At 59.6% G+C, this 16,033-nt stretch overlaps 1 protein-coding gene across 2 annotated transcripts; it reads left to right on the top strand.

Moving 5' to 3' along the window:
- Window positions 1–658: 658 nt before the first annotated feature.
- WNT6 (Wnt family member 6) lies at window positions 659–13,890 on the top strand. Of its 2 annotated transcripts, XM_065637979.1 has the most exons (4): window positions 659–1,004; window positions 9,367–9,582; window positions 12,410–12,711; window positions 13,200–13,890. In XM_065637979.1, exons 1-4 carry the CDS (start codon window positions 659–661, stop codon window positions 13,659–13,661), a joined length of 1,326 nt encoding a protein of 441 aa, XP_065494051.1. In that variant the 3' UTR covers window positions 13,662–13,890. The 2 variants fall into 2 exon arrangements, with proteins under 2 accessions (XP_065494051.1, XP_065494050.1); XM_065637978.1 differs by lacking the exon at window positions 659–1,004 and having other exon boundaries at window positions 9,384–9,582.
- The last annotated feature ends 2,143 nt before the right edge of the window (window positions 13,891–16,033 follow it).

Genomic DNA, 16,033 nt, shown 5'->3' with positions numbered 1-16,033 from the left:
AGCCAGTCCTCCCTGCACTCTTCTCCCAGTCTCTTTACCCCTGGGGCTTGCCCCTGTTACCCACCTGTGTGTCCTCCTGCCCCAAGGATGTCTCCCCAGAGGAACTGGAGCCAAGTGTTGGGAGATGCTTTTGGGGAGGAATCACTCCTTCAGTGTCTCCAGGCAAGACAGACTGGTCCAAGGACAGGCTTGTACCAGGCAGACCCAGAACAGGGACAGGGGCCAGGAAAGGCTCTGCTGGAGGGCAATGAAGGGGCACTAGGTTTGGCCAGTGGCATCAAGGTTGGGCAGGAGAGCAATGGGCAGGTGCCAAGTGGGACCTTGAGGCTGGGTCAGGTTTGGAGGGCTGTGCCAGCACCTCGAGCAGAACCAGGCAGGGCTGTGCCAGGCAGGGATGTGCCAGGTCCCTGGGGCTGTGGCAGACAGGGCTATGCCAGCCAGACTCCACGAAAAGGGGTACACATCCAAGCGCGGCAGTGGGACACGGGGTCGGGCAGGCTGTGGCCACCGTCCCACTGCCAGAGGGTGCCCGCGGCAGTGGCCGTGCCCACGCCGTGGCCGTGGCTGCGCGCCGGGAGCCGAGCTTGGCACCCAGGAGTCCCCCCGCCCGGCCCGCCCTGTCCGTCCCCCCGGGCTCCGGTTTCCTTGTCGAAGGCAGATGCTTTCGCAGCCCCGTCCCTCCTCCTCCTTCTCCGGAGCAGCCTCCGCGCCGCGCTCCAGCCGCCCGGAGGTGCCTGCCCAGCCCAGCCCCAGCCCAGCCCAGCCCCGCCGGCCGCGGTGCCCGCCCGCCCCGGCCCGGCGGAGGGAGGCAGCGGGCACCCACCCGCCGGGGTCCCGGCCGGACCCTCGGGGCAGCGGCGAACCCGGCTGCCCGGGTCCCCGCGGGGGGCGCAGGGGGGGCTCGGCGCTCCCCTCAGCCCTGGCAGGATGCTGCCTTCCTCCCGGACTCAGCTGGGGCTCTTCTTCATCCTCCTCTGCCCCGCCAACATCATCGGGCTCTGGTGGTGAGTAGGATATCCCAGGGTGGGTGCCAGGAGCGTGCGCAGGATCCTTCACTCTTTGGGGGGGGGTCCCCCACTCCAGCTTGCGGACAGAGTCCCCTACACTCAAGGCACCCCTTGGATGGGGACCACTGCTCGCTGGCCAGGTGGATTCACTTCGGGGGCACCCCAACACTGTTGGGATTCGGGCACATGAGTGCTTTGGGGGCAGCAGGCTGGAGGGATCCTGGGGCAATGGGGCACCCAGGTCCTGTGGAGGGAGCTGCAGCCTACCTCCTTGCACCCCAAGCCCGCAGCCCGGAAGGGTTGTGTGCCTGTGGGGCAGGAAAAGGGGGGCAGGGCCCTCCAGACCCCTCCAATAAGTCAACTTTAATTAAAAGCCCGAGGATCCCTACAGTGTCCCCTCCTGAGTGGTGGTCTGGATGCAGCAGGGACAAAACCCCTGTTTGTAATGGTGCCTTCATCAAAGGCAGAGACGGTGCCTTGCAGGATACTGGAGGGGGTGGGGGATTCATTACAGGCGCAGAGCTGGGACCCAGCCTTGGAAAGCCCAGGTATCTGTCGAAACATGAACTATTTAAATCTATTAAGAATTTCACCCAGCCTGTCTTTATCCGGTTTTAAGTGCTTAGATTCCAGCTCCCCAGCGTGCTGTCCGGGCTATCATTCATTATCTGAGGCTATTCGTCTCTACATTGTCACACTCTTTTGACCCCTAAAATAAAGCTCTCCATAAGCCTTTCACCTCCTGGTCCCCTGCCTGCCCACCAATGATTTATTCTGTGGCTCCATCCCCTTTACTAGCCCTGGCTCGAGGAGCATGAGGCAAAAGTGAGAAGCCTTAGTGGTTAGAAATGGTGCCATTACAGTTGATTTTACACCAGCTGAGAGTTTGTCCCCAGCACCCAAGTGCTATGTTTCTTGCTGAAAAGGGGTTAACGCAGGTTTGAGAGGGGCTTGCCTTGTGTTTTTTGTTAGAGGAAGGGAGAGTGAGGTAGGGCAAACCCTGGCTGGAGCAGAGCGTGTGCTGAGGGTCTCCTTGCTCCCCACCACCCACATTAGGACAGCTGCACTCTCCCATGGCATGGTCCACCCTGCTATTTTTTCCCTGGTTAATTCTCAAACCACTGCCCTGCACATACATCTGTTCCTTCAGCTCTCCCCACTTTCTCTGCCCCATCTTCATCAATAACCACCCAATGGGCCCCTCACCCCTCACCACCATGCTCATGCCCAGTGCCCCAGCTCCGAGGATTTCGGTGCCACCCTGCCGATGGCTGGAGTGAGCAGGGGTGAAGCAGGACCTCACTTTGCCTTCGATTTGGGAGCACACAGACAGGACCAGCAAGGGCAGGGTGCTGAGGTACTGCTGCCCCCCACCCCGGCTGCTCAGAGCCTTGTCTTGCCCGATAGCCTGGGTCCTGCTGGTGCCGTGACCATGCCGTGCATGCACTGGCAGTGCCGGCTTGGGGAGATTAGCAGGATTTGGCAGAGAAGGGCAAGGGGTCAAACTTGTTTTTAATTCTTTTAAAAAAGAAGAAAAGGAACTTCTAATTTAAGAACAATAACCCAGCTGCACACAGCATGGCCAAATGCAGTGGGCAGCTGAGTGGCTGCAGGGGGATCACCAGTGTGCACTCTGCTTCGGTCCAGAGCCTGGAGCCAGAGGACCAAGAGGAGGTGATGTGTGGATGAGGCCACCAGCACCACCAAATGGACGTGCCGGGCTTCCTGGGATGGGGCACTGGAGTAGCTGGCTAATTCATGAACTGCTTCCTCCAGAGCCTGGAATCTCTGGCCCCTGGTCGAGATTATCCCTCATTTCCAGGGAGATTTTCCCATGTGGGAGAGAGGGGTCTGGGCACTGCCCAGCCCTTAGAGCCAGCTCAAGATGGGCATCTTCCCACATGAAAGCTCCTGGTACCCATCCCCTCTCCCAGGTCTGGGTAGCACTAATGTCTGTGGGTTTTGCTTTTGGTGAGCAGGGGCTCAGGCATGCAGCCATGTGTTGTGCCAGGGCTCCTGGAAGCCCCAGGGCTGGTGGCATTGGTAGAGCTGTTCCTTGCTGTCCCTGTCACCGATGCCTAGGGACCTTGGTGGCATGCCTCTGTATGTGCATCTCTGGGCACCTGCAGGTGCTTAACCAAGGGAGATGTTCCCCAGGGTAGGAAAGGAAGGTCTTTACACTCATGCCATCCCTGGATGCATTGGCTATGCAGTAGAGGGGATGCAGGGGCTGCCTGTCTGAGGCATTTTTTGCCATGCTGGTAACAAAGTGAATTGTGAGAGCGGCACAGTGAGGTGCAGTGGGGCTGGGCACTGTTGCCAGCCCAGGCATGCAGCCAGACTCAGATGCTCCCAGGAGGTGACACTGGGATCCCAGCAGATGGCTGCATCTACAGAGAAAGGTTCAGGTGTGATGTCTGAGAAGTGACATCCTTCTGACAAGATCATAGCCTGAAAAGGAGCATTCTCATTGTGATGGGATGTTCTCAGAGGGCTCACTGAAGTTAAAGTCACCTTTGTTCTATACCCCTTGTGCCCCTGTGTCTGAGAAGAGGCAGAGGGACAGGGGGAGAGGCAGACACATGGATCTTTCCATGGCAGAGGGGAGCCAGCTCTGGTCAGTGCCAATGGGGAAAATGTGCCATTCAGGTGATACCAGTCCCTCAGTTAGTGCCAGACTGCAGGGAACAGGCTCCCATTGTTTCCACCAGCCCCGTAAAATGCCTTTCTCTCTCCTCTCATCATCTGTTCATGGTTCTCACCTGGCTCCTTATGCAACAGCTGAGAAGGACAGGTAGGGACCACCTGGGGCTCCTGGGCTGGTGTGGAGGCTGCAGGGATGTGAGGTGGGCAAACCTGGTGTCTCAGGAGCCCCAGGCTGGTTCGGGGCAGGATTTCAGCTGAGCAGGTTTGTGTTTGGGCTGTACTCACAGGGATGCTGGCACTGTGGGGATGGGAGTGGGCAAAGTCAGGCTTCCTCAATGCTCCAATGCCCATTTGCTCTCTGTGGGCAGGGCCAAGAGCAGTCGGGAGGTGGAAGAGAGAGCAAGGGTGAAAACCATCTCAGGTGAGATATGCTCCACTCCAGCTGTAGGTCTGAGGGGGCCTGGAGGGACAAACACCTGCCCTGTGTCCCCTTCCCATGCATGCATATAGGTGGTGCATCTCCAGGTTTTCATAGGGCTCCCTCAGAGGAGCCCAGGGAGAAACCATCCAACAGCACCCATGGCTGCATCCTTGCTTGAGAGGGTCCTGACCTTGCACTCCCCCAAAGCCACACACTCCTGGGTGGGTTTTATGCTCCTGTGGCCTCCCCTTCTCCTCCACAATGCTGACCAGCACCTGCACTGTGCAGAGCCTGTAAGGGCAGGCTGCTGGGCTGTAGGGCCCTGCCTGTGTGCCTTGGGGTGAGCATCGTGAGTCACTCCCTGGGCCTGCTGACCCATACCTGCCACCCTACAGCCCACGGCCCACCATGGCGCCTGGCAGACTGGACTGCCCAGCCATCCCAGGCATGCCCTTCCCCCTGGAGCGGTGCCGTGTGAGCAGCAAAGCGGGAGTCCCTGCCTGGCGGCATCTCTCTGTGCTCCTTCTGGGGCAGCCGCTGACTGGCTGGGTGTTCAAAGGGAAAATATTTCCCTTGAACTCTTGAGATGGCAGTGACCCCAGAATTGGGCTACTTGAGTCCTTCCCTAAAGATAACTGAGCTTTCTGCCATGCCATCCCTTGTCTCTGCTCCTGGTCACCTCCACTCTCCCACGGTGATGCCCAGGCTGCCCAGCCCTGCCCTACACATGTCTTGAGCTGGAGGACATGGCTGGGCTTTGCATCAGAGACTTGACCCCTGCAAATCATCCTTGTGCAGGAGTGTTCTGGGCAGAGCTGGGCACACCCTGATATTCGCTCAGGACATGCAGGCTCCTGCCACCACATCTGGCACCCACATTTGAGCATCTGCTAGCTCGGCCCTTGTGCCACCCCAGGTCCAACCTCCATCAGTGCCCGGAGGAAGGACACAGTGACCAGGGGTTGTCGGACCCCTTTCTTCTCATCCCAGCCGCTCAAGGGCTTGGATATGGCTTCAGGACCATCACCTCTGCGGGCTCATGCTCCCTCCATCCTCCCCAGTACCTGCAGCACAAGCTTGGGCAGCTCCTGCCCATGTGTGCCCGACCTCGGCGTGACGCTGCAGCTCCGTCAGTTGACACCATGCCGTGCCAAAGACTCCTTTGGGTGGCATCCCAGCTATTTGCATCCTGTCCTTGCTGAGGAGATCTGAGGAGGAGGGCAGGGAACAGGGTCCCCTGCTCTCCCCAACCTATGGCATTTCTTTCTCCCTTGGTGCCCCCAGTGCTGCTCAGCAGCTGAGTCCCAGCTGTGCCCCGCCGGGCAGTGACTTGCTGCTTACTCACCCCCACCATACGTCACCTGCTCCACTTTCCACGCCTGGCTGCCCTGGTTAGTGGCAGCACCCACGCATCGCCCCAGGTTGGGGGCCGGGTACCTGCTGCACACCCGCGTGGGTTGGAAAGAAAGCTGGATGGATGAAAATTCATGTGTGTGTTTCCCCCTCACACTGTCTGCAGAGCTTGGAATGAGATGGGCTCCTGTCAGGTCTGATTTCCTTGAAGGGCTGTCACTGACTGTGACACATTGGGATGCAGGGTGACCTCTCCCCGCAAGGATGGAGCTCAGCTCTCCAGGACTGGCATCCTGTGGCTGTCACCTCTCCAAGCAGGCAGAGAAGTGCCTGTGGGCTCGCGGTGATGGGTCAGGTACCCTGGCACCCTGCTTCCCCTTCCTGAAGGCATCTGGGGGCTGGGATTGAGACCTGGATATGAGGCAAGCCATGCCCTTGCTACCACACAGTGAGGTCCCTGTGTCACATGGGAATGCTCAGGCAGCAGTACTCAATGGGTGCAGTCCTGGCATGGCACAACCATTGCTCTGCCCAGGGGTTTCAGGGTTGTCAGGACCAAAGGACACATTTTTCCACCCAAGATAGGGGTACCATTTGTGAAGGCTGACCATCCTCTTCCTTGCTAAATGGCTCTGCCAACCCCCTTCCATCAGCTCCCTGCAAACTGGGACGCCACTGTCTCCCCTGGATCACGGTCTGCTGGCAAAGGCCAGGAGAAGCCCTGCTCTACACCAGCCCCATGTCCAAGGGCAAGATGGGGACTTGTGCCAGGCTTCTCAGTGTATGATTTAGCTGGAAACCAGACTGGGAGATACTGAAGGCTCCATGACCATGAGTTGAACAGGAAAAGCTGATGATTATGGCTTCTGGGAGCCCCTGGCTCTATTGCAGTGAGGACACCATCCAGAGAGCAGGGGTTGCATCAGAAGCCCCAGTGACTCCTGTTTCCTGTGTGTCACCAGGACTGGGCTCAGGCTGTGGCTGTGGCAGCTGAAGGGGTGACAGCAGCAGGTTGGCAGCACGTTGCAGCTCCTCTTCCATGCCTCAGTTTCCCCTTTCAGCAACGGGAGTTGTTTCCTTTGCCAAGGGGTGCTGGGAATCAGTAAAGAAAGCAGGGCTCGTCATTCCGGCTCCTTTTGGGGTGAGATGACAGAGATGTGGCAGCAGTTTTGGCAGCAGGCGGGAGGGATGCTGCCGAGGCGCCAAGACTCACTGGGGGCTGCCAGGAGGAAGGTGATGGGGGGCCGGGATGCCCCGGGTGGGTTGGGGGGAGCTGGGCTGGCGACCTGGTTCCTTCACCAGGGCAGGGGGAGGAGTGCCCAGCGGCAGAGGTGGGGCACCTTAATTGTAGATGCGGGAGGCCTTGGAGCAGGACAAGCTCAGGCAGATCTGGGCCCCGCGCCGGAGCCCTTGCCAAAGCGGTAGCAGTTTGGCAGCATTTTTCTTGCCCTTGTCTACCCCCCGTCCCCCCCCCTCCAACCCATCCAAAGCAAAACAGCTCTCGGGCTCCCAACAGCCTCACCGCGCCAGAAAGTGAAGCCCAGCGGAAATTAATATCGCGCTGGACTTAGGCAGCCCACCCCACGCCTCGGCATGGCCGGGGAGCTCCAGTGTGCTCCCGCTGGCTTTGCCGCCAACCGGGCCATGGGTGGGGATCCTTGCAGTGATGGTGAGCCCCCCACCGCCCCCCAGCCCCGCAGGGCTGAGCGCTTCTTCCCAGCGTGATCCAGCGGGCTGGGGTGAGCTGCAGTTCAGCATTTGATCTGATGGCCCTGGGGGGCTGGCGCATCGTTTTTATATGAGTACAAAGAGTCGTCTCTTAATGAAAGTCCCAGCTCCCCTTCTTCCCCACCCCACCAGAGCAGGCAGCCAAATCCCTGTTGTCCCATTGGGTATATTGGGAGCCCATGGTCCCCAAGGAGGACAAGCTCAGAGCCTGGTATGGAGGATTTAATCCCCATGTGGTCGTCGTGGGATGGGACTGAATAGTCTCACTGGTGGATTTTCATGTGGGCCTCAGTTTCCCCATCGATGGGGGACCTATGCCAGCCCAGCTGCAGCCCCACAATGCTTCCCCAGCTGCACCATCACTTTGCAGAGGTGCCTGCGCATCACACAGCAAAGGGAAACCAAGCTACAGGGAGCAAAGGGAGATAGGTGCTCCCCAGCAGCAGTGCACGCTTGCCTCAGTTTCCCTGCTGGAGGTCACCTTTCCAGGCTGTGCACTTAGTTGGGCTGTTTAACCCTTTAAACCTCTAGCTAAAGCATAGGGGCTCCTTTTCCAGACTGTGTGAGAGGGCACGTCCTCCCCAAACCCAGCTGGAGTTTGGTGGGCAGGAGATGTGGGCAGCTTGGGAGCCTGACATGGAGCAGGGGGACCCTGGCAGGACCTTGAGCATCAAACAAGGGGCTCAGAAAGGGTGTGCACTGGGGGCTGAATGGCAAGCGAAGTCCTGCAAATTTGTGTCCCCAACTCAGCCCCGCAGCTGCGTGAGAGTGAAAAGGAAATCCAGAACATAGTTAAACACTGAGATTCAGCTTGTGATTTTTGAGCCCCTGGGGCTTGGCCAGACTATAAAGGTCTGGGTTTGGAAGCTGCAGCACAGCTGGTGCTCCCCAGCAAGAGGGGTTGCCAGCAGCACGGGCCACCCGGGTGCTGCTCCCCAGGGGACGTGGCCTCACAGTCACCGGGCATCCCAGGTACTGGGGGATGCTGAGTCCAGCCCTGGTGTCCTCTGGGCATTCACAGCCAGGAAAAACATGTTATCGAGCAGGATGAGCTCTGACCCCACGGGATAGGTGCTGGAGGTGGGGTGGGGCTGAATGGGGCTGTGTTTGGGTTGTGCTAAATTCAGGTGGCCCGTGGCTATGCAGTCTCTGTGTCGTGGGACGGGCGGTGTGGGCAGGAGGCTGTCAGCACAGCATGCCTGCACTCTGCCTGCTGTGGCTCCGGCATCGCCCGCGGCGGAGCTGGAGCTTCACCCGTCCCGGCACAGGGCATGGCACCGGCGGGCTGTGCAGCTGCACGAACTGTGCCACGGAGGGCACTCCAGGGGAAATGTGTGGGGAAAGTACGGGAGTTTCTGTATCCAGCGGCACACCTAGTAGCGAGGCATTGAGCTCAGGGTTTGCTTCCCAACCTGGAGAGCCAGGCACCTCATTCCAGCTCTGCTGGCAAGGAGAAGCTGCCTCTGACATGGGCCCAGCTGAGACTTGGCCTCCCATGCTGGCATTGGTAGGGCTGGCAATGCCACCTGCATCCCTCCCTTGCCTGCACGCGCCCGCCCACGGCTTTGCTCCCCCCAGGGCCCGTGCCTGTGGAGAGGGAGGTGAGCATGGGAGCCTGGACAGCAGCCAAGGAACTTTATCACTGGCAAGGTCACTCGGCTCGTCTCCCACGGGGTAAAGCTGTGAGTCCCCCTGGAGATGGGGATGTGCAGCAAGACTGCTGTCTGGGCTTCCTGCTGTGCCCATGGGGCTCCAGGAGCCACAGCTGCACTGGGCATCGGTCACATCACTGTGCCAGGGCTGTGCTGGGTCAGTGCCAGGTGCAAAGTGCAGGAGCTGAGCAGCACAGCGTCTCTGTCACCTCCCATTGGAGACACTGACATCACCCCCAGGGATGTCCCCAAGGGCTTCGGCATATGGAGTGGCACATGACAGCATCCTCCAGCAAGCCCTGTAGCTGGAGATCTCCCCCATTCCTGGCTGGGCAGGACAAGATGTCCCCTGGGTGCTGGCACGTAGGTGCTACCCATACCTTTCACCCTGCTCTCCCTGCATACCTCTTCCTGTCCCCTTGTCACCCAGGCTCAGTGCTGAGCTGGCACTGCACCATGGCCCCACTCCACCTTGAGAGCAGGACTGGCCATGCCACCCTGGTCCCCCGCTGGCTCGAGTGCTGGTTTTGCTCTGCTCACTGTCCCTCCTGCAGGGCAGTGGGGAGCCCCCTGGTCATGGACCCCAACAGCATCTGCCGCAAGACGAAGCGGCTGGCGGGGAAGCAGGCAGAGCTGTGCCAGCTGGAACCGGAGATCGTGCAGGAGGTGGCCAAGGGCACCAAGCTGGGCGTCCGGGAGTGCCAGTACCAATTCCGCTTCCGCCGCTGGAACTGCACCAGCCACAGCAAGTACTTCGGCAAGATCCTGCAGCAGGGTAAGGCCAGTACTTCCTCTGCTTCCCATCTCCCAAAAAGTCTCCAGCCGCCTGGTCATGCACCTCCCCAGGACTCCTGGAGCAGAGTCTGGGCAGGCAAACCTCTGTGTGTGTGTGTGTGTCTGTGCGTGCAGGGGGTTGCTCAGTGCTCCCCAGTGCAGTCATACTGAGGTTTTACTGCTGGGACATGTCTCCCTGTGTTGTAATGAAGCAATTACCGATGCTCCAGACAGTGCGGGGCTTCACAAAGCTGAAGAATGCACCCTCGTCTGGCAGTGATTTACTGCTCCCCCAGGACCCTGGGCTGTGCTGGGGGAAGGGGCCTGGGTGGGAGGCAGCAGGCAGCCACTGAGAGCTGCCCCTTGCCCCATGGGTGCCCTGCAGATCCCTCCTCCTGATCCTGCAGGGAGCAGAGGAGTGCTTGCCCCCATCCCTGCATCCCTGGGTGGGCACTCTGATGTCACCCCAAGAAACAGGGACAGGGCAGCAGAGAGGGATGGGCAGGTCCCAGCCAGGTGGATACAGTGGTCCAAGCCCAGCCCAGCTGTATCAAAGCCAGGGCAGGGGCAGAGCGAGGGGACATCCATGGGTCTGTAAGGGATGGGGAAGCCCTGCCACAGTCCCAAAGGAGAGAGGCTGGGGGGTGGATAGGGAAGCAGGGGATGCTCGAAGCACTTTGGGCTGGTAGGGCCACTTAGTGCGTCGTGAGTTTAGTCTTGCCTCTGTTGCCACGTTGGTCCCTGTGCTGGGGCAGATGAAGGTGCTGGAATGAGCCTTGGTCTCTTCGGCTGTCACATCTCCTGCTGGTGCATCCGTTGGGCCAAGGCAGAACGGGTATGCCCTTGGGCCTTGCAAGGGAGTCAAGGTGGGCTTCCTGGGGCACTGGCAAGGACAGAGTGCTCCTGGCACTGTGGGTACCAGTGTGGGGCAGAGCTGGGGCCCCAACAGAGACACTGGCCCCTGACAAGGAGGTAGGCTCATTTAAGAATCTGATTTGAAGGTATGGGTTCCCCCCAACACAGGGAGGTGTAGTCAGTCAAGGGGCAGAGAGCCAGAGCACATGAGGGTCGCTCCTGCCTCTGGAGTCATCGATTTTCACACCAACCTGGCAGCGAGGCAGGTGTGAGCTGTGCCAGACAGGGCTCCAGGCTGGAAACAAAGTGGTGCCAGGATGCCAAGGCCAGACCAGGTGGCAAATGGGCGATGCTGGTGGGTGAGCTACTGAGTACCCAGGAGAAGCCTGGGTTACAGGAGATGCAGGTGCATCAGGCATGGAGATGTTGGAGTAACCACTATACTCTGGTCCAGCTTTGCTGCTGGGGTGGTGAAGATGAGAAATGTCCTGGGGACAATGACGCATTTGGGAGCCCCTGGCACTCTGAGGACTTGGGACACCACAGCTAGAGGTGTGGAGGTCCCCAGGGCTGCATTGTGGGTATCAGAAGCAGAGATCTTGCCTTGCACTGAGAGATGCCAGGAGGCATCAGCCTCCCTCTAAGCCTGCAGGGATTGCATGAATCATCCCAGCATTTTGGGGTTCCCAGCTGCCATCAGATGGGTCTGTCCCATCCAGCAGCTGCCTCTTTTCAAGGATGCTGCAGTGAGCTCCGGTTCCTGGCTGTGGCCTCCCTGGTGCTGTTGTGGCTGTCCCCGCTTCCCTCCCCGCTGCCTGTGCCAGGTGCTGCATGCCAGGGCAGGCTGGCCTGGGGGCAGCCACGTGTCTGGAGGAGCTGTCAGAGGAGTGTCACCCCCTGGGGCCCCAGCTGGCAGGTGACACGGTGACCTCTTCCAGCTGCAGGCTGCCCACCATGGGCCCTGCCAGCCTGTCAGGAGCAGGCGGGTGGTCCTGTGGCTCAGAGGGTCAGGAGGGCCAGAGGACACCTGTCCCTGCAGTGGCACTGCTGTTAGGGCACAGGTGTGCCCACTTCCCACCAACACCAGTGGGAATCAGGTACTCTGTGGGCTTGTGGAAAAGCCACTCATGGAGGAGGTGCCCAGGAGCCCCTCTTCCTGCAGCCCCCCCAAGTCAGAGTGCTGCAGATGGAGGGATGGGTCACTCCCCAAAACACACCTTCCCTTCCATCCCCAGGTACCCCCTATGTGTCACCACCCCGGGCCAGCCCTGCCCTGTCATTCAGGTGGGCAGGGATTTGCCTGGCACAGGGGGAACACGGGAGCCCCCTGAGCAGGGTGCCGCGCCCCCGTTGCCAGAATCCCCCGCTGGCTGCGGCTGCGAGCGGCAGGTCTGGGCAGGGGAAGGATGCTTGGAATTTGTGTCCTGGAGCAGAGAGAGACAGGAGCAAATACTAATAATAAATAATCTTGCAGGGTGGAGGCTGTGTCGGTGGAAGGAGGGGAATAGGCAGTGCCCCGTGGCAAAGTGGGTACAGGGGGAGTGTGGGCAGCATGGCTTCATCGCTGCCACCTGTCAGAGAGGTGAGTGGCACTTGTGGTGTCCCTCACAGAACTTTCGTCCTCTCTGGATGCCAGCTTGTACCTGGTGATGGGATTTTTACAGCTTGGAGGGACATCGCAGAGTGGTGTGAGGAAGCTGTGGGTACCACTTGGTCAGCCAGGGCCCCCGACTGCTCTCCAGGTTCCCGTCTTTCCTATGAGGCAGCACCCATCCTTGCAAGGGGAGGCAGGAGACAGCTCCTGCCCCAGGCAGCCTGCTCTGGGTGCTTCGCCCAGGGAACAGCACCGAGCACAGAGGAAGGGGGAGAAGGAGAGGCCCGAGCACCCATGGGGTGCTGGCGGGAGGATGCTTTGCTTGCAGAGCCTTTGCCAGAGCTGACCCCTCATCCCGGCCCTGGCTGTTCCCCTGCAGATATCCGGGAGACAGCCTTCGTGTATGCCATCACGGCGGCCGGGGTGAGCCACGCCATCACACAGGCCTGCAGCATGGGCGAGCTGCTGCAGTGCGGCTGTGAGCTGACACGGAGCCGGGCTCCCCCCTTGCCCACGGCGGGTCCGGGCACCGACGGCACTGCCTGGGAGTGGGGGGGCTGCGGGGACGATGTGCAGTTCGGCTATGAGAAATCCCAGCAGTTCATGGATGCCAAGAGCAAGAAAGGCAAAAATGACATCCGGGCTCTCATCGACCTGCACAACAATGAAGCCGGACGCTTGGTAAGACCCCTGCTCTCCCTGCCCTCCCTGGCCTCTGCAAGCATCACCCTCCCATGCCCCTACCCAGCTCAACCCTCCACCTTCACCTCCCCCAAGCTATGTACCTAATTTTTTTCAATTTTTTTGCAAGTTTTTCTGTCCAAAAATGCAAGTTATCAGACACTCCGGATTTATAGAGTTTGTATGCCCCATCCCTCGAGACATTCCAGGCCAGGCTGGATGGGACTCTGAGCAACCTGATCTAGTTGAAGATGTCCCTGCTCATTGCAGGGGGGGTGGACTAGATGACCTTTGAAGGTCCCTTCCAACCCAAACTATTCTATGATTCTATGGACCAATATCTTTCAGGAGACCTTTGCAGGTGCTTTGGAATCCCCTTGTAGCCCCTCAAGCACCCTGCCCTGGTCCAGGGCAGCACCAAGAGGCAGGGTTCCAGCTGGGCAGGGAGGCAGGGGACTGGGGCATCAGCATCACCTTTTCTTCCCCAGGCGGTGCGCAGCTACATGAGGACAGAGTGCAAATGCCATGGGCTGTCGGGCTCCTGCACCCTGCGGACCTGCTGGCGGAAGATGCCCCATTTTCGTGAGGTGGGGGACCGCCTGCTCGAGCGCTTCAACGGGGCTTTCAAGGTGATGGGGGGCAATGACGGGAAAACCCTCATCCCGGTGGGTGACAACATCAAACCGCCTGACAAGCAGGACCTCATCTATTCTGCTGACTCGCCTGATTTCTGCTCAGCTAACCGTAAGACGGGTTCACTGGGCACCCGGGGCCGTGTCTGCAACAGCACAGCCATGGACACGAGTGGGTGTGACCTGCTGTGCTGCGGGCGAGGGCACCGGGACGAGACGGTGGTGCTGGAGGAGAACTGCCTTTGCCGCTTCCACTGGTGCTGCGTGGTACAGTGCCGCAAGTGCTCCGTCCGTCAGGAGCTCAGCCTCTGCATCTGATGGCCTGGGATCGGGTGAGGACAATTTGGGGGGGGCGACTCCCAGGCTCATGCTGTGGCCCCCCTGGGACAGAGACAGGCTGAGCCAGTGGCAGGGACGGTGGGGGTGAGCGCAGCTCTGAGCTCCAGGGACTCCTGGCTTACCCATGGGACAGCGTGGGGCTGCCTGGCATCCCCATGGCCCCCGTAGTGGGGGATGCGGGCACAGAGCTTCCACTAATAAAGCTATTTAAAGCCGATGTGCTGCAGCGCTTCCTGGGGAGAGCTGGGAAGTGCTGACCACTGCATCGGGAAGGGGCTGGCCAGAGAGCTGTCCCACCCCGAGTATGAGCCCCATGGTCAGCCAGAGTCCCCCCATCCTCCTGTTTGTGCTGACCACATGGGGACCCATGGCAGAGCCCAGCTCATTTTTTGGCCACTCTTTGCTTTTCTCTGTGGTTGTAGAGCCAGGAGATGAGTGGGGATGTGGGTAAGCGCTCTGCTGCCCTGCTCCGCAGCCTCCAGGCTGGGTGGGTACTCTCCTCCCATCATCCGTGGCCACCATTGCTTGGAGATGCCAGTTTGTATCCCACGACCACCTGACCTGGGATGTTTACAGTGACCTGCAGTCCACGGTTCCCTCTGCTCACCCCTCATGCAGGAGGTACGGCTGGCTGCCCTGATACCATGGTGATGGGCTGTGACTTTCTTGAAGGTGTCCTCTATTCTTTTCACTTTGTCTTCAGCCACCTTTGCTGCAGTCCCCCCCGTGGGGCCTGGCACGGAGAAGCCCTGCACGGTGCTGGCACTCCTGGCTTGGTGGCATGCGAGGTATTTGCTTGGCATGCCATGGGCCACGTGCAGCCTCACCTGGCCTGCACGGTGCCAGGCATGTCTCCGTAACCTGATCAGCCCGTGCCTCATGTGGGCAAACACAGGGCGAGGAGCAACCTGGCTGCCCAGGAGGGCAGGCTGCTATCCCTCTGCTCCAGAGGCTCCAGGGGTCTCTGAGGGGGTACCTTCCATGCTGCAAGGAGACCATGGGAACTGGTTTCTCCAGCTTACCCAGCATGGGAGTTTAGGTAACTGCAGAGAGGAATGTGTGTGTGCAGTCTCCGCTCACCTGGCAATGCCATGCTGGGCAGAGGAGCCCTTGAGGTATGCCAGCAGAGCCAGAGACTGGGAAGAGATGTTCACGCTGTTGTGCCTGCCCTCCACATTGTAGCAACACATGGAAGCTTTGCCCTCCCGCTCCTCTGCAAAAGTGCTACTGGGGCTCTCAGCCGAGGGCATGCGGGTTACTGCCAGGCAGGAGCAGAGCTGGCAGTGCTGGGCAAACAGCAAGGCCAGGGGAGCTGCAGGCAGGGTGATACCACCAGCCGGTCCCTCCTCACCTGCCCCCAGGCTGCTCGCAGGGATGGGCAAACGAAGCAGGGTGCTGGTGAACCATTAACTTGGCCCCGTGTGCGCTGGGGTGGGAGCCTCTAAATCTGTCAGCTGCAGCTTTGCAGCTGGAAATTCCCTCCTGGCTTGCCCAGAGTGGCACTGGGAGAGGGGAGGTACACAGGGCTCCCTGGAACTCTGGGCCATGCACCCACCCATAGGAACACAAGGGTGGGTGCGAGCAGGGCTGGGTGGGTGCAGGTGAAGGTACCTGTGCACACAAGCAGCTCCATGTGCATGTGTGCGCATGCAGGTAACATGCCTATGCGTGTTCACAACCATACGTGTCCATGTGAGTTTGTGTACACATGCATCACTGTGCATGTGAGCCCTTTGTGGGCTGCAAATAAGTTGGCCCGTGTCTTCATGCATGTCAGTGAATACAGGGCAAATTGTCAGCGTGCGTGTGCCAGTGACACTGACCCCATGTGTGCCTGTGTGCGAGCATGGTTGTTTGCACGTATCTTACCGTGATTGTGCAGGTGTGTCTGGGATGAGGGGACATGCGTGGGTGCAGGAGGGCCCTGCAAGAGGGGACCTGCAGAGGTGCAAGGTCTGTGTGCTGGAAGATGTGGGGACACCTTTCATAGGCTGAGAAGTTCCCTTTGATTTAGAAACACTGGAGCATGCCTCAAGCCCTGGGCTACTTATCAGGGGAGCTCAGTTCAGGCAGATCCTGTGAACCTCTGGGTTACCCCTGCTCTCCCCCTGAGTCGTCTCAGGCTGAGGCCAGTTATACTGGGGTGTTCTGATTCTCTCAGAGTGCAGAGGTTGAGCCTGGGGCTGGGAGCCATGTTTCTTGCATCCATCCCAGCTCTGATCTTCAGCAATCTCCTTTGCTGGAATCTGCCTCAGTTTCCCCACAATGGACTGCTTTCATGCTGCTGGCTACAAGGACATGGCTCTGAAGTTCTGGATCATGGATAAAACCTGGGAAACATAGGTAGCTCT

This window comes from Caloenas nicobarica, chromosome 6 (assembly GCF_036013445.1).
Source record: "Caloenas nicobarica isolate bCalNic1 chromosome 6, bCalNic1.hap1, whole genome shotgun sequence".
NCBI classification, from domain to species: domain Eukaryota; kingdom Metazoa; phylum Chordata; class Aves; order Columbiformes; family Columbidae; genus Caloenas; species Caloenas nicobarica.
The sequence above is the reverse complement of the archived record's forward strand: the minus strand, read 5'-3'. Positions and strand labels throughout refer to the sequence as shown.

What these genes read in the sequence shown, in the direction of transcription:
- WNT6 (XM_065637979.1), top strand. Translation starts at nt 659, where the DNA reads ATGCTTTCGCAGCCCCGTCCCTCCTCCTCCTTCTCCGGAGCAGCCTCC. An exon ending in AACATCATCGGGCTCTGGTG is followed by an intron (nt 1,005 to 9,366) that starts GTGAGTAGGATA and finishes CCTGCAGGGCAG; the next exon opens with TGGGGAGCCCCCTGGTCATG. An exon ending in ACAATGAAGCCGGACGCTTG is followed by an intron (nt 12,712 to 13,199) that starts GTAAGACCCCTG and finishes TTTCTTCCCCAG; the next exon opens with GCGGTGCGCAGCTACATGAG.